At 42.9% G+C, this 18,376-nt stretch overlaps 1 protein-coding gene across 1 annotated transcript; it reads right to left on the bottom strand.

Annotated features, from left to right (window-relative positions):
* Positions 1-14,842: 14,842 nt before the first annotated feature.
* On the bottom strand, positions 14,843-17,654 carry FZD8 (frizzled class receptor 8). Its single transcript, XM_053225533.1, has one exon. It carries the CDS (start codon positions 17,644-17,646, stop codon positions 15,571-15,573), a length of 2,076 nt encoding a protein of 691 aa, XP_053081508.1. The 5' UTR covers positions 17,647-17,654; the 3' UTR covers positions 14,843-15,570.
* Between the last annotated feature and the right edge of the window lie 722 nt (positions 17,655-18,376).

Here is an 18,376-nt window from a genome sequence, read left to right on the forward strand (position 1 = left end):
AGGGGCGTAGTGCCCAGGCACCAGCATTTTATAGACAGATCCTACTGTACAACCAGAATCAAAAACATTGACTTAAAATGGGTTCACAATTTCCTTCTAGATCAGAAATGACATGATGCTATGAAATGATACTTATTATTTGGTTCTAACAAACTGCTTTTAATATCGACTTCCATTTTAAGAATATTATTTCTAAAAATAGAATTTTTGATAACCAAATTTAAAGTTTGTGTATTTTAAGATTTAAACAAATATTTTATGCTTCTTAAGAGTAGATACATTTTTGAGATAATTATGGTTTCTAAGAGAAAATAATTTATTTGCATAAGTTAGTATTTATCAGTCAAGAAATAAGATAACATGCCTCTTTGAAATCAGGTGTCCTGATTTCAATGTTCTGTCCCTGGGTTGGGAATACAGTCAACTTCTAAGCCTGTACTATGCCCTGGGATTTATTTTCTTACAGAGAGCTATTTTCACAGTAGAACATTAGGCTTGGTCTGGACTCTGGACAGGATCAATATTGAATTTTTTCCTATATAGGCAAATGTCCCATATGAAGTAAGGAGTGTTATTATATTAGAAAAGGCCCTAAATCCACTGCTGTGCAAGGGTTCTGCTATCTATATCTTTTAAGAATGATGTGTTTGTTTTATTTATTACCATTGCCAGTTTGTCCATTTTGCTTTAAAAATGCACATGAGAAGAAAACAGAGGCAAAATGCTTCATGATATTGGATTTGGCAGTGATTTCTTGGATATGACACCAAAAGAATAGGCAACAAAAGCAAATATAGGTAAATGGGACTACATCAAAATTTAAAACTTGCATACATAACAGGACACAATCAACACAATGAGAAGGTAATGTATGGAAAAGAAGATATTAGCAAATCATATATCTGGTAAGGCACTAATATCAAGAATATATTAACAACTCTTACAACTCAACAACAACAAAAAATCATATAACCTGATTAAATAATGGGCAAAGGACCTGAATAGACATTTCACCAAAGGTGATACACAAATAGCCAACAAGTATATAAAAAAATGCTTGTTATTAGTAATCATCAGAGACATGCAAACCACAATCACAATGAAATATCACATCAGAGCCATTAAAGTGGCTACCACCAAAACCTGGAAGATAACAAGTAATGGGATTGCTGGGAAGATGGTGGAGTTGGAGGACCCTAAGATCACTTCATCTCATGGACACAACTGGATAACACTTACATCACTGTAAATAACCCAGAAAACAACCCAAAGGCTGGCACAATAAACTCCACAACTAAATGTAAGGAAGAGGCCATACTGAAGAGGGTAGGAAGGGCCAAGACTTGGTGGGAAGCTAAACTTACCTGTGGGACTGTCCTTGGGAGGGAGGGACCTGAGAAGGGAGAGAAACAGACTATCACACTGGAGAGTCCACACAGGAGAGATGATTCTGTATAACATTTGGCTTTAAAAACCAGAGGGGCCAAATTTTGTGAGTTCTTTCAACCAGTGGGACTTAAAGCCTAGAATTTTAAAAATCGGTAGACTGGACTCTGAGAGAGCTGGGAGGGTGAGAGGAAGCTGAGTCCCTGACCTTAAAGAGATAGCGTAACAAACAGCTCATAGAGATATATAGCGTGGAAGCAGCATTTTGAGAAATGCCTGGGGAATACAGGAGAAAGGGTTATTTATTAATCTTAGAGCATATCCTAGAGGGACAGAGATAACTGGGAGACCCCTCCAGGAACAAAGGAGCTGTCAGGTGCCATTTTCCTCCCCAGCCTCCCAGCATAAACATTTGTCCATCCACCTATAAGAACCAGTGCTCCACAGACTTTCACTACTTAATTTGCTTACACCAAGCTCTGCCCATCCAGGCTTCAGGGATCTGCTCTCAGCACCAGGCTTGCCTCATTCCGGGCACTATGGTCCCCTTCCCCCAGAAGACTGGTGCAAACCTTGCCAACACCACATCTTCCCACCTGCCCACTTTGCAGGGCCTCAGTCCTGGGGCAGCAGCAGTGGATCCCCTGTTTTGATGGATCGCATGTAAACCTTGTTAAAACTGCGCACCATGCACCACGTACTTTGAGGATCTGCACCCGTACCCACCCTCCAATACACTCTTCTCAGGAGCCTATTCAAACTGGGGCCACAAGCCTGGCAGTGTGCTAGCAGCCCTGACAGGGGCCAGCACTGCTCCAAAGTGATTCTTGACCTCGGGAGAAGAAAGATAACTACATACACCAGTCAGAATGCAGCACCAGCAGTGGGTTGGGTGCAGACAATTGGTTTGACTGCAGGCCCTCCCCTCTCCAGTGAAAGCTTCTCAGAGAACAACACAAAAAGTGCCCTGCAGTTTGGTGCTACTGAATCATTGGAAATGTCTGGTCTGACTCAACTCAAGCCTAAGGCAGCGAAGACTGGCCTACTAACACCGCAAAGACCAAACTCTGCCCACAACAGGCAAAGAAAGCCACTGCCGACAACTGGACTAACGGAAAAGGTGGCTCAGCCACAATAGCAGGACACATGCAACACACATAGAAGACACCACTGAAGGGCCAGGTTCTGGTAAACAGGGGACCCTACACTACAAGGCACTATAGGACCTCTTCTTCAGAAGGCCATAAGCAAGAGACATAGCTGACTTTTTTAATACATAGAAACAGACACAGAAAGTTAGAAATAATGAGGAGACAGAGAACTACATCCCAAATGAAAGAATAGAACAAAACTACACCAAGAGACCTAAGCAAAACAGAGATAAGTAAAATTCCTGATAGAGAATGTAAATAAATGATCATAAAGATACTCATCAAAGACTTGAGGAAGAGTGGAGGACATTAGTGAATCCTTAAGAAAGAGAAAAAAGAATCAATCAGGGGTGAATAATTCAATAAATGAAATTAAAAATACACTAGAAAGAATAAATAGTAGACTAGAGTAAGAAGAACAAATAAGTGACCTGGAGGACAGAGTAATGGGAAGTAATCAAGCTGAGCAGGTGAAAGAAAAAAAATTCTGCAAAATGAGAAAAAACTTAGGGAAATCTTATGCTCCATCAAGCATAACAACATTTGAATTATGGGGATACCAGAAGGAGAAGAGAGAGAAAAGGGAGCAAAAATTTATTTGAAGAAATAACTTAAAACTCCCTAAATCTGGGGAAGGAAACAGAAATCCAGATCTATCTGGCACAGACAGCCCCCATAAAAATCAACCCAAGGAGGCCCACACCAAGATATATAGCAATTAAAATGGCAAAAAGTAGTGAAAAAGAGAGAATAGAAGGAGAGGTAAAGAGTTTCCTAGATGCACAAAAGTTAAAGGAATTCATGAACATTAAAACAGCTCTACAAGAAATATTAAAAGGGACCTTAAACTGGAAAGGAAAGATCATAAATAAAAGTAAGAAAAGTAGGAAGCAAAAAAGTAGTAAAAATAAGTGTATTTATAAAAATCAGTCAAGGGGCTCCTAAAATTAAAAAAAAAAGTAAAGTATGACACCATACATGTAAAACATGGAGGGGAGAGGAATAAAGAATGGGTTCAAACTTAGGCAGCTATCAACTTAATATAGACTGCTATATGCAGAAGATATAAGCAAACCTAGTGGTAACCATATACAAAAACCAGTAATAGATATGCAAAAAATAGAAAGGAATCCAAGTATATCACTAAATAAAGACAACTTACCATGAGAGAAGAGAGTAAGGGAAGAAAAGAACAGAGAAGAACTTGAAATACAACCACAAAAGAAGTAACTAAATGGTAATTTATACATATGTATCAATAATTACTTTGAATGTAAATTGACTAAACACTCCAACAAAAAGACATAGAGTGACAGAATGGATAAAAAAAATAAGACCCAGCTATATTCTGCCTACAAAACTCATTTCAGACTTACAGACATATGCAGATTGAAAGTGATGGGATCGAGAAACATCCAACATGCAAATGGGTATCAAAAGAAAGCCAGATAGCAATACTTATTTTGGACAAAAAAATTTTTAAAACATAGACTGCAACAAGAGACAGAGAGGGACACTACATAATCGTAAAAGGGCACAACAACAAGAAAATATAACAATTTTAAGTATTTATGCACCCAACATGAAAGCTGCCAAATACATAAAACAGTTAAAAATAAACATGAAGGAAATAATCAATAGTAATACAATAGTAGTAGCTTTAACACCCCACTTACATCAATGGACAGATCATCTGAACATAAAATCAATGAGGAAACAGTGGCTTTGAATAATGCGTTGGACTAGATGGATATAACAGATATATTTAGAACATTTCATCCCAAAACAGCAGAATAAACATTCTTTTAAGGTGGACATAGAACATTCTCCAGAATAGATCATATACTGGGCCACAAAACAAGTCTCAACAAATTCAAAAAGATCAGAGACATACATGCATGTTTCTGACTACAGCTTTATGATCAACCACAAGAAAAAATTGGGAAAGAACACATATACATGGAGGTTAAGTAATGTGCTACTAAACAAATGAATGGGTAAACTAAGAAATCAAAGAAGACTCAAAAATTACATGGAGATAAGTGAAAATGAAAACACAATGGTCCAAAATCTTTGGGAGGCAGCAAAAGTGGTTCTAAGAGGGAAGTTTATAGCAATACAGGGCTACCTCAAGAAGCAAGAAAAATGTCAAATAAACAAGCTAATCTTGCACCTAAAGGAGCTAGAAAAACAAGAACAAACAAAACCTAAAACAAGCAGAAGGAAGGAAATAATAAAGATTAAAAGAGAAATAAGTGATATACAAACTAAAAAAACAATAGAGCAGATCATGAAACTAGGAGCTGGTTCTTCAAAAAGATCAACAAAATTACACCTGTAGTCCATTAAAAAAAAAAAAGAAAAGGAAAGATAAAGAAAAGAGAAAGGGACTCAAATAAACAAAATCAGAAATGAAAGAAAAGATATAACAACCAACACTACAGAAATACAAAGGATTATAAGAAATTATTATGAAAAATTATATGCCAAAAAATTGGGCAACCTAGAAGAAATGGGAAATTCCTAGAAAAATATAATTTACCAAAACTGAAACAGGAAGAAATAGAAAATTTGAACACACCAATTACCAGCAATGAAATTGAATCAGTAATCAAAAAACTTCCAACAAACAAAAGTCCAGGACCAGATGGCTTCATAGGTGAATTCTTTCAAACATTTAAAGAAGAGTTAATACCTATTCTCAAACTTTTCCAAAAAATAGAAGTGGAAGAAAAACTTCCAGCTTCATTCTATGAGGACAGCATTACCCTGACAGCAAAACCAGATAAAGACACAGCAAAAAAAGAGAACTACAGGCCAATATCTCTGATGAACATAAATGCAAAAAATCTTTAACAAAATATTAGCAAACCAAATCCAACAATACATTAAAAAATTCGTTCACCATGATCAGGTATGATTTATTCATGGGTTGTCAGGGTGGTTCAATATTCACAAATCAATCAATGTGATACATCACATCAATAAAAGAAAGGATAAAAAATGTGATTATTTCAACAGACGCAGAAAAAGCGTTTGACAAAGCACAATGTCCATTCATGATAAAAACCCTCAACACAGTAGGTTTAGAGGGAATGTACCTCAACAGAATACAGGCCTTCTATAAAAACCTCCAGTGAACATCATACTCAATGGTGAAAAACTGAGAGCTTTTCCCCTAAGGTCAGGAACAAGACAAGGATGTCCACTCTCACCATTTTTATTCAACATAATATTGGACGTCCTAATCACAGCAATCAGAGAGGAGAAAGGAATAAAGGGCATCCAAATCAGTAAGGAAAAAGTAAAACTCTTACTATTTGCAGATGACATGATAGTACAAATAAGAAAACCCTAAAGACTTCACCAAAAAACTACTGAAACTGATAAATGAATTCTGTAGGGTAACAGAATACAAAGTCAATGTATAGAAATCCACTGTATTTGTATACACTAAATACAGTGTATACACTAAATACAGGAAGAGAAGTTAAGAAAACAATCCCATTTACAATTGCACCAAAACAAATACCTAGGAATAAACTTAACTGAGGAGGTAAAAGACCTGTACTCTGAAAACTATAAAACACTGAGGAAAGAGACTGAAGACTACACAAACAAATGTAGACATTCCATGCTTATGGATTGGAAGAACAGAATTGTTAAAATGTCCCATACTACCTGAAGCAATCTACAGATTTAATGCAATACCTATCAAAATACCAAGAGTATTTTTCACAGAACGAGAACAAACAATCCTAAAATTGAAACCATAAAAGAGCTCAAATAACCAAAGCAATCTTGAAAAAGAAAAACAAAGCTGGAGGTATCACAATTTCAGACTTCAAACTATATTACAAACTGCAGTAATCAAAATAGTATGGAACTGGGACAAAAATAGACACACAGATAAATGGCACAGAATAGAAATCCCAGAAATACACCCACAGTTTTATGGTCAATTAATCGTTAACAAAGGAGACAAGAATACACAATGGAATAAAGTCAGTCTCTTCAATAAATGGTTGTGGGAAAACTGGACAGCTACACGAAAAAGAATGAAACTGAACCACTTCCTTACACCAAACTAAAATGTGTTAAGATGTGAGACCTGAAATCACTAAAATCCTAGAAGAGATCATAGGCAGTAATTTTTCTGATATCAGCGGTAGCAGCATATTTCTAGATATGTGTCCTGAGGCAAGGGAAAAAAAGCAAAAATAAACTCTTGGGGCTATATCATAATAAAAAGGCTCTGCACAGCAAAGAAAATAACCAATAAAACTAAAAAGCAACCTATGGAATGGGAGAAGATATTTGCAAAAGACATATCCAATAAAGGGTTAATATCCAAAATATATAAAGAACTTATACATTTCCCACCAAACCCTCAAATAATCTAATTTCAAAATGGGAAGAAGACATGAACAGACATTTTTTCCAAAGAAGACATACAGATGGCCAACAGACACATGAAAAGCTGCTCAACGTCACTCATCATCAAAGAAATGCAAATCAAAACCACAATGAGATATTACCTCACACCTGTCAGAATGGCTAAAATAAAAAACACATGAAACAGCTAGTGTTAGGATGTGTTGTTCACTTTTGGTGGGAATGCAAACTGGTATAACCACCATGGGAGACGGCCTGGAGTTTCCTCAAAAAATTAAAAAATAGAATTACCATATGATCTAGTAATCACACTACTCAGCATTTACCCAAAGAATATGAAAACACTAATCTAAGGGATATTGTATTCCTATGTTTATTGTAGCATTATTTACAATAGCCAAGCTATGGAAGCAGCCCAAGTGTCCATCAACAGATGAATGGATAAAGAAGATGTGATATAGTGAATGATGCTCCTGTAGATATATAGGAGCTATATATCTACAGGAGCATCATTCACTATAGCCAAGAGGTGGAAGCAACCTGAGTGTTCCATCAATGGATGGATAGACAGAGAGGATGTGATGTATACATCCACTGGATTATTATTCACCCTTAAAAAAGGAGGAAATACTGTCACATGCTACAACATGGATGAACTCTGAGGACGTTATGTTAAGTGAAATAAGTCACAAAAAGATAAATATTGTATGAGTCCAAGTTCTATGAGGTAGCTATAATAGTCAAATTCACAGAAACAGAAAGAATGATGGTTACCAGGGATTGAGGGGAGGGGGAATGGGCGTTGTTTAATCTGTAGAGTTTTAGGTTTGCAAGGTGAGAAAGTTCTGGCGATGTTTCACAACAACGTGAATATACTTAACATTACAAATATGTACACTTAAAAACTGGTTAAGATGGTAAAGTTTGTGCTATGCGCTTTTTTTTTAACCACGGCAAAACATAAACAAGACAAAATATACATAGAAGCATCACTACAATAAAAAACTGGCTCTTTAATAATGGTAGCTGACTTGTTATAGGCATTTTATCTGTATTAAGATTTAATTTTCCCAACAACCCTATGAAGTGGCACTATTCTTAATACCATTTTACAGATGAGGAGACTGAGGCAGGTAACTTGCCAAAGATCACACACAAGTGGAGCCAGGCAGTGGGTTCAGAGTCAGTGTTCTTAATGTCTCTGTTTTATTGCCTTTCTGCAGTTTACTGGAGTTCCTCTAGTTAATCATGTAAAAATAATGTTCTTTATAAGATATTTTCCAGAATGATTAAATTGAATAATTAGCTTATTTTTGGTTCTAATGTATGTATTTTGGTATACATATCTCATATAGCTACAAGATACTCTTTAATAGTATTACACAAAGTTTGTATCCCTTTCGTGACCTATTACCCTCTGCTCAGACTTCTTATAGAAATTCATGAGGCTTACCAGTTAAGATCTAAAATCATACTTGTTACATAGACTCAGGAAAACCTCAGAGTTTACTTGCAGAAATGAATCTTATTTTCTGGGTTTCTGGTTAAGGACTTGCTACATCTTGCAGGGGATCCACAGAAAGTAGATTTCTGCACTGCATAAACATTATCCTAAAATTCCAAAACTTGAGCAAAGTTCCATCATTAGGTAAGATAGTATCAGGTTCCCTTTAAAGATGCATACACATACTGACACATATTTAGGATTTCAGCCAACCTGCTTCCTGGACTATAAAATGACAGACCACCTGTTTTTGGAAAGTCATGCTCTTGTTAGGTCACTACAGGATGAGCTTTCACTTCCAGCTGAGTTGATTCCACTGAATAAACATTTACTGAAGAAAAAGAAAACATTTTTAATATCCTTCCTAACTAATATATCAACATCGTTGGTTCCTTTTAGGTCCACAGATTGGGTTTAATTTCTAGTTTAATAGAATTATCCCTATGTAAACAATTTTTTCTTACTTCTTTACAAGTGAAAGAAAGCAGGGTTTTCCAAAACTGCTCTGTGTGGTTACATCTTCAGTTCCAAACAACAAAGCATGAAGTTCTGCCTTTGGACCAGGTGAGGGCACTCCTGTCATCTCCCAAATATTTACTTAACTCAAGGTGACAAAAAGAAAAAAAAGAAAAAAAAAACCCACTTCTATTTAAATCAGTCAAGTTGGATGACAATAGCTAGTTTGCTTTATCAATTTCTATTTTGTTTCATTTTAGGTCATAACACCATATTCACTTATCTTCTCTGGTTTTCAACCCTGGCCACATATGAGAATCACTTAGGATAGTTTTAGAAACTTTGACTCCCACATTCCATCCCCCCAAATTTTGATTGCATTGGTCTGGGGGTGGTGCCACAGAATGGGTATTTTTAAGAAACACCCGAAGTGCTTCAGATTTGTAGGCAGGAGTGAGAACCACTGCAGGGTGTTACTTCATTAGAAACAAGTTAAGGGACCTATGCTGGAGATTGTTTCTCTAATTTAGAAAACTCAGCAGATCAACCTCTGAGTGGGAAATTGGAAAATAGTGCATTTACGTAAGTGAGACAACTACATGCCACCTCGAAATATTCTTCATGACTCATCCTTTCTCACATTAAATTTCGGATATGTTCTCATTAGGTGGTGGATCTTTGGGGAGTAGCCCACTCTTTAAATAAAAGTTTCAATACAGCTTAATTTCATTTTTAGCTCACCTTACTGTTAAATAAGGTGATATAAATAGGTACTTTGTCTTTTGTGAATAGTAGTTCTCTGCCAAGGCTTGGAAACCCATTAAAACTTGGTTAAGCATCAGACCCTTGATTTCAGCTTAGGTCATGATCTCACAGTTCATGGGATTGAGCCTCCTGTTGGGCTCTGGGCTGACAGCATGGAACCTGCTTGGGATTCTCTCTCTTTCTCTGTCTCTGCCCCTCCCCTGCTTGCATATGTGCATGTGTGCATGCTCTCTCGCAAATAAATACACAAACTTAAAAACAACAACAATAACAAAAACCGTGGTTGTTTAGTTAAAATTTATCTTGACTTTGCTCTTGCCCTGGCCAGTCTTCCTTTACTTCCATCCTTCTGTAGCCACCATTTGCCCTTTCAGATACTACCCATCCTCCTAGGGCCATCTCCTAGGGCCTGTGGCTTAAATCAGCTGAACTAATTTGCTTTTTGATTTGTTCTCTCACTCCTGAGATTTCCGGGATGCTCTCCTTGTAGTTCATAGGCCCCAAGCTCTTTTCCTGCTCCCTTCCTTTCCCTTCATTGCCCACTGGCTCTGTTGTTCACCTTCCATCCTCGACCCTGAGCTGGGCTCTTCCTGAAGGCCCCTGAAGCTTCTGCTGATCAGGGCAGGCATTTCCCACATTTGGCTCCTCTCCCCACTATGAGCTCTCCAGGTCACTGCTCCTCCTCACTAAGCTAGCAGGCAGACTCTGTGCCCTTGGGCCTTTCGTATTAACTAAGAAAATGTTCACTATGCCAATTATTGCATTACTGTGATCATAGGCAGCAAAGATTAGGTGAGTTGGCCTAAGTCAATCAGGGACCTAAGAGGCAAACCTTTCCAAAGCTATCTGGCAGACTCTCAGTCTGTGTGTATGTTCTTGTGTGTAGGTCAGCACCAAACTGTGGAGAAACCTGTACTGTGCTCTGATTGTGTAACTAGTAAACATAGCTCTGGTAAGATCATGATGTTCAGGCATGGATGCACATAGTGATGATCTCAGGGATTTACAGAGACAGCAGAGCAGCTGGGAAAGAACTATAGAAATAGGAATGGCAAGTAGGATTAGTGGCTTCTAGGCCTAGGTCTGCTCTTGATTGTATGAACTTTGGCATGTCTGGACCTCTTTGGGCTTCTGGGTTTGGGGATCTGGTTACAATACAGCTTCTAATTCAGCAAGCAAGACTTGAGATTCTACATATCCATCATGCTCCTAGATCTTGCCCCTGCTAATTGTCCATGGAGTAGCAAAGTTCTCCATGACCCTGGGATCTCTGTCTTTAAAAATTCCATGATCTTGGTAGATGACCTCTAACATCTTTAGTTGTATCCCCTTGACCAGTGCTTCCTCCTTCCCTCCTTTCCCCATCAGCCGTTCTGATTCTCAGAACAGGAAGTCTTCAGATGTAGGCTTTGTAAGGCTGCCTCTTCCCTATATGCAGCCCCTGCCCCCTTAAAGGCCTGGTCTTCCCACACTGTTGTGTATGGGAATCTTCCTCCCTCAGGGCTCAGACATTCCAGAGCAGATGCTTCTCCCTTCCTCCCTTTGGCTGACCTTGTTTCCCAGCACAGTTTCTATTCTTTGGTGTGTTCCTACAAACACCTGGCTGGGTAACCGGGACAGCCTGCATCCCACCCAACCCAATAGCATTCATGTACAGCACTGAAGAGTGTCCACTGGATTCAGCAGATCAACCACTAAGTGGGAAACTGGAAAACAGTACATTAAGCGAGCCAACTACATACCACCTCAAAATATTCTTCCTGATTCATCCTTTCTCCCATTAAATTTTGGATCCATTCTCATTAGGTGGTGGATCTTTGGGGAGTAGCCCACTCTTTAAATAAAAGTTAATCAGAAGATAATTTCAGAAAGATAGAACTTAATTACATTTTTAGTATACAGTTTATATTGAGTATTTAATTCAATGATAAGATATTGTGGGGCCTTAAACTGAAGAATTCAAAATTATGAATACAAAAGGCTTGCAGGCCCTCTGTGTGGGCACTGTGCATGGGACAGGGCCAGCATTGTGGAGGCTCAGTATTTTTGAATGAAGGAATTGAACGAAGGAACCTCCCAGTTCTGTACCTGTGGTACTTTGGGTACCACAAGGTGGCGGTATGGTATCACACGTGGAAAGCAGATGGCTACACGTGATTTGTTTCGGAGAGACTTTACAGAATGTTTGCACCTATACTTTCAATTGTGTCCTGTACTCTGCAACTGCTTGAGTCTCTGTGTAATTTTTCTTTTGGCAAGACATTCTGATTTTCTTCCCCGAAACTTTCAAGGATTACAGGAACCTGCAATGCCATCAGTGCAAGTTAGGAAACTGTAATAATGACAGTTTGCTCCTTAAACATTCTTATACACTACCCCCCCACTCTGTCCCCTTTTATAGTACTTTCAAATTGCATTTATTATAAAGCAAAGTGGTTCACATGGCTTTCCCCACAAGTAATTATAATGAGCTTTGGCTTTACTAATGGATTTAACCATATTAGATTTTATTTACACTATCTTCTAGCCACACATTAACCATATCCCCTCCCTGCTCCCTCACCTCCCATGTTTGACAAAATTAAAACAAAACAAAACAAAACAAAACAAAACAAAACAAAACAAAACACTTGTTCCATATAGTTAATGTAGCACAAAGAGGGTGTTCTGGCAAGAAACCTATTCATTTGTCTAACTAAGGCAAATGTCCAAAATGAGACTCTTCCTTCATTTTGCCACCCCCCAAATAAATTTTGAGTCTTTTATTCTATTAATAGATACCATTTGGATATTAGCAACTTTGCAACTCAAGTTTTAGTTTTCAAGGCAAAGAACCAGCACTTGTGTTTCAGTATGTTTCTAAAATCAGTCTTTAGTGATTACAGGTGCAGGTCTTACTAAAACCTTCTAAGAGTTGTCCTCAGAATGTCAGGAGGGTTTTTTTGCTTGTTTAATAAACTTGTTTATAGTGTGCACATTTATAGTCATTTTGCAAAAGCTATCAAGTATGGCATTTTACAAAGATATGTTGAAAAATTAATAAAGGAAAAAAGCTTCAAAGTTGGACATTTCCCACTGTCACATAGTTGGAAATGTGTCAATAATGAGAATGCTGCTATGTTAGAACACCAATATGCTAAGTAGTGACTTTTAGCTCTCTCCCCACCCCATATATGTGGTAAAGACTATGGGAAGTGCCCTCAAAATTACACTTTATTACTGAAACTGTAAAGTTTATGGCTGGCTTATATACTCTATATGAGCGTCACCACATGGGTTCGATGCAGGCCACTTATTGGGACTTAAGTTACAAAACAGTAATTCTTTAATAAATAAAACTGCTGGGAGGTGAAGATTTTACAGTGCCTCTGACTTTAAGAAATATAATCAGCATGATAGCTAAAGTAGGTGTTCTTTTATGGCATATCTAATTTAAAAATCCAATTACCACCAAGAATTATTCTGGAAAGGATTTGCAAAATGTTTCTACGAAGAAACTCTTCTTAAAAGCCTCTCACGAGAAAGATCAGCCAAGGAAGTAGTTTCCATCCTATTAATTAAAAAAAAATTTTTTTTAATCACGAAATATTCCTATTAAGAAAAGTAAAGAGAACAAACATTTTAGCAGGATGCAGAGAACATGTCTCCTCCCGCCCTGCAATGTTTGATGCCCCCCATCATTAGCAGGGGTAGCTGCCCATTTCTTATCTTGATTGACAGGTTAATAAGGGACCTGGGGCTATCTTTTCAGTATGAACACACAACCTTACCAATTACTTTTAAATTATTGCTAATCTGTCAGAAAATGACAAGCATGAGGAATAAAAATATCTGGAAAAGTGAAATGTCTGAAGAAGCATTTACTTCCGGTGCTTTTAAAAGGTTCAGTTCAGAAAACTTGCCAGAATTTACTCAATAGAATTTAGGCACTGAGGTTTTTTTTTCCCTTTTTTTTTTTTTTTTTAAAGAAAAACTTGTAGTTTATAATAGTTCATTGGTTCAATTAGGGGCGAAAAAGAAGGGAGTTTTGTAATGCAATTGTCCAGCAAAGGAAAACGCTTTAAATTGGGGGATTATGTGCACAGACCACCTGTAGGGCATTCAGAGCCCTTTTCTATAATGCTTCAACCCATGCCTAGCTGCCTGCAGGCTGGCTAACAATGCCGGGAAAAGCTGTTTAAAAGGCTGAGCGCACTTGTGCCTCTGGTCTTCACTAACTGTTACAAGTCTTCCTCTCCCTCGCTCTCTCTCCTTTTTAAAGTAAAAGTCCCACATCCCTTTAATGGAAGAACTTTAAGGCTCCGCGGTGGCCAATTGGTCTGCACCAAGAGGAGCCGGGCAGCAGGGAAAGAAACTTCAGACTATACAGCACATTTGGAGAGGAGAAAAGATCAAAGTTTTTCAAACTCAAAAGACCAAGTTCCCTACAGATTAACCCTATTCATTTAGCTCCTCTTAAAGGAATGATGTGCTGGGCCACTGGGCAGACAGGTAAAAAGTTCAACAATTGCCAAAGCATTCTTCTGCTAATTCAACAGCCTTCTGCTCAAATAAATTAGCTTAGTCTTGACAGAGGAACAATAGCTTTTTCTCTAGAAAAAGAAGCACATTTGATATACACAAGCCTGGAAGGTTATTAAGATGTTAACCCGTTAGTTTAATCCATTAAAGAACGCCTGCTCCGCTACCAGATAGTCAAGTGACTTACACTGTAAAGTGCGATTGATGGTTTAAAACATTAACGTCTGCACTTCAGCAGTGTGTTCAGTCCCTGAAAACCCAGGTGCTTTCAAAATCAGGCACGCCAAGAAATAAATGCGGGGTTTTGAAGCCTTTAGTCATATTATACAAGATAAATAACAAGGCCTGAGTGCAATTATTGCCTTGCAAAAGTTCCACTTACATACACTAAGGTGAGTGTTGTTATCCATGGATCAGAAAAGAGCTCTCATGAAAAACACCATCATTGGGGAAGGTGCAAAAACTCAATTTTGATTTCAGTTCAACAGTGATATTTACTTTGCTAACAACTTAAGAACTAGAGTTTAACAGGTCATTTTCTCCATGCCTAAGGTCAGAGTACAAAATGAGAAACCAGAAAATGTCCATTTTTTCCAGCGTGTCCTTAGCAAGCACTTTAAAGGTAACAGCTTAGAAGAGGCAGGGGGAGAGGGCGATGTTTAAATCATTTATCAAAAGTCATTTTATTGACAAAATAGAATACTTATATTTGTTCTTACAGGGGTGGCCTCTAAACTTTTTACAAAAAAAATGTACAGACTGTATATCTTTGAATATGTACATATTTTACACATTTTTACAATTTAACAAATAATTATATAAATACATCCTCTAATGTAAGAAACCCGTATTGACTTGGGGTGTATAATTAAGACATTTCTTGTTTGTTTATTTAAGGCATTTGCCTGGTCATTAAGAATACCCAAACCGTGCAATTCCATTAGGTCGCGGTCATCCCTCCTCTAGGATATGTTAGGAGTAAGAATTTACGTAGGAGAGTAGAGGGAGAAAAACAGGTCCCTCAGGTGAAATCTGTAGATCTGGCTTCAAGCTCAGCAAATGGCAACCAGCGAGGGCTACAAACCTTGCGTTCTGAAACGCAGCAGCAGAGTCCACCCTCCGCTGCCAACAGAGATTAACGCCTGGCGGGAGGAGCTCCACGCATATCAATGGAGGAAAGGGGGCTGGGTCTGGGAGCCTTCAATGCCAGGTACTTTGTTCTAAGCGAGTCATTTAAGTCCCAGCTAATGGATACCATTAAGAGTTCATTATCATGCTAATAGCAATCAACACGGTGAAGGGGTGGGAACCTCAGCCCATCGAGTGTCCCTTTGCTGCACTAGGTTTCCTCGCCCCCCTCCCCATTCCTTCCGGGTGCCCCCTCCCCTCCTCTCAGACCTGGGACAATGGCATTTGCTTTGGATAAGACACGGAGCTGGCCGTGCCAGATCGCCACGTCAGGCCGGTGCTGACGTCGCTGTAGAGGGATCCCGCCCCACCGCCCGGGACCCCGCCCCCACCGGACCCCACGCCCCCACCACCTCCCGGCACCCCACCCCCCCCTGCGGCCCCAGCGCCCGCGCCCCCCGAAGCACCCTTGCTGGCCCAGCAGCAGCGGGTGCACAGGGCGCGCCACGACTCGAGAGTCTTGCCGGACCAGACCCACACGCCCGAGGTGATGCCCACCACGAGGCACATGAAGTACTTGAGCATGAAGACGGCGTAGTCGGGCCGGCGCGCTTGGTCTGGCTGCAGGTCCCGCAGACACGGGCAGTTGTGCGTGGCCTCCCAGCGCGGGCGGTTGTGCTGCTCATAGAAGAGGCAGGCGACCACGACGGCTGCGGGCACGGTGTAGAGTACGGTGAAGAGACCCAGGCGGATCATGAGCTTCTCCAGTTTGTGCGTCTTGGTGGGGCCGCCCTGCTGCTTGATGACTGAGCGGATGCGGAAGAGCGACACGAAGCCGGCCAGCAGGAACATGGTGCCGATGAAGAGGTAGATGACGAGCGGCGCTAGGACGAAGCCGCGCAGGTTGTCGAGGCTCTGGTTGCCCACGTAGCAGATGCCGGCCACCGGGTCGCCGTCCACGGAGCTGAGCGCCAGGACGGCGATAGACTTGACGCTGGGCACGAGCCACGCGGCCAGGTGGAAGTACTGCGAGTAGCCAGCGATGGCCTCATTGCCCCATTTCATGCCCGCCGCCAGGAACCACGTGAGCGACAGGATCACCCACCAGATGGAGCTGGCCATGCCGAAGAAGTAGACGAGCAAGAAGACCACGGTGCACAGCGCCGGGCCCGTGGTCTCGTAGCGCACGTGCTGCTCCACAGCGCCCAGTTCTTCGTACTCGCCGCGCCCGCCAGGGCCACCCGCGCCCGCGCCCGCCGCGCCCGCGCCCGCTGCCGCCGCCGCGCCGCCCGCGCCTCCCGTACCGCCCGCTCCGGGCGCGCCGCCGCTGCACGCCACCTTCTCGTGGCCCGCCACCAGGCGTACCAGGTAGCCGACAGACACGAAGAGGTAGCAGGCCGACAGGAAGATAATGGGCCGCTCAGGATACTTGAAGCGCTCCATGTCGATGAGGAAGGTGGAGACGGTGGCGAAGGTGGACACGAAGCACAGCACAGACCACAGGCCGATCCAGAAGACGGTGAAGGCGCGTTCGTCCTGGCTGAAGAAGGGGTTGTGGCAGGGCAGCGCGCAGTTGGCAATCTGGCCGGTCTTGACGCGGTTGTAGAGGGGATGCCGCTCGCTGGACACGCTCACCATGGGCGCGCGGCACTGGCAGCCCGGCTCGCAGGGAGCGGAGCCGCCGCCAGGGGGCCGCGCCTTCCCGCCGCCGCCGCCGCGCGTGGGGGGCGCCGCTGCGTCCACGCCGCCACCGCCCCTGCCGCGGGACGGGGGCCTGGCCCCGGGCGGGCGGCCGTGGCCACTGCCGGAGGGCGGCTGCTCACCCGGGGGCGGCGGCGGCAGGCGGCGCGGCGGATTGGGTGCGGCTGTGGTGAGGTCGGTGCGGTTGTAGTCCATGCACAGCGTGTCGGGGTTGCCCTGCTCCGGCAGCCGGTCGCAGCGCATGCGGTCGGGCCAGGCGAAGCCGTACTGGCGCATGAGGGGTGCGCAGCCGGCCTTGGCGCGCTCGCAGACCGAGCGGCAAGGAGGCAGGGGCTTCTTGTAGTCCTCCAGGCAGATGGGCGTGTACATGCTGCACAGGAAGAACTTGAGGTCGGGCGAGCACTGGATCTCTACTAGCGGCCAGAACTGGTGCACCTCAAGGCCCGCCTCGTCCTGCGTGTCGTGGTTGAACTGGTTGGGCATGTACGTGTAGTTGTAGCCGATGCCCTTGCACAGCGGCACGGTGATCTCTTGGCAAGCCAGCTCCTTAGCCGAGGCAGCCGCCGCACCGCTCGAGCGCTGCAACAGCGCCAAGGCGGCCAGCAAAGAGGTCACTTCCAACAGGTAACCCCACTCCATGCTGCGCGCCTCGGCCCCGCGCCCTTGCCCTCCAGGCGGAGCGCGGAGGGGCGCCGGGGGATTCGGCAAGGGAGCCGGAGAAGGGGAGAGCGGGTGCCCTGCTGGTCTCCTTGCTGCCTCTCCCGGAAGGCGGGCGGAGTGAGGGGGTGGGGGGGTGTCTTGCAGTTAACCTAGTCCCTTCTCGGGACGCGTTCGCACCGCGGGGCCCGAAGCCTGGGCAGCGGCAGTGAGGGTGGCCGCAGGCGTGCACCACAGTCCCCGAGAGTCTGCCCTGATGACTCCGGGTCGGTCGAACTCAGCCCTCTCGCAGCACAGTGGCTAGCCCCCAGCTCATCGTCCCTCTCTCGCTCGCTTTCTTTCCGGCGCGCCCGGCCACTTCTCCACGCGGCGCCGGGGACGGTGCGGTGACTTTGCCGGGCACAGAGGGCGGCGGCACAGCAAGTTTCCTTTCGGGCCTCGGTGCGCAGTCAAGATGGCTGGGCCAGGCCGCTCGCCGCTCAGGGTCAGCCCCTGCAGCCCCCTTTCTGTCCCCAGGGACTCATGCTTGCCCCCCAACGCTGCGCTGCTCTGCCGCCGGAGTTCGGGACCCGCCTCCGCAGAGGCCGCCGCCCTCTCTCCCAGGCGTCGGTCCGTCGGTCCGCCGGACTGACAGACTCCACCTCCGGTAAAAGTCCGCTCCGCGCTTCGGCCAGGAATCCGGCGAGGTGTAGGCAGTCCCCTTCTTGCTAGA

The sequence above is a fragment of the Acinonyx jubatus genome, chromosome B4 (assembly GCF_027475565.1).
Source record: "Acinonyx jubatus isolate Ajub_Pintada_27869175 chromosome B4, VMU_Ajub_asm_v1.0, whole genome shotgun sequence".
Classification (NCBI taxonomy): domain Eukaryota; kingdom Metazoa; phylum Chordata; class Mammalia; order Carnivora; family Felidae; genus Acinonyx; species Acinonyx jubatus.

Coding starts and splice junctions, on each gene's coding strand:
- FZD8 (XM_053225533.1), bottom strand. CDS start 17,646: ATGGAGTGGGGTTACCTGTTGGAAGTGACCTCTTTGCTGGCCGCCTTG.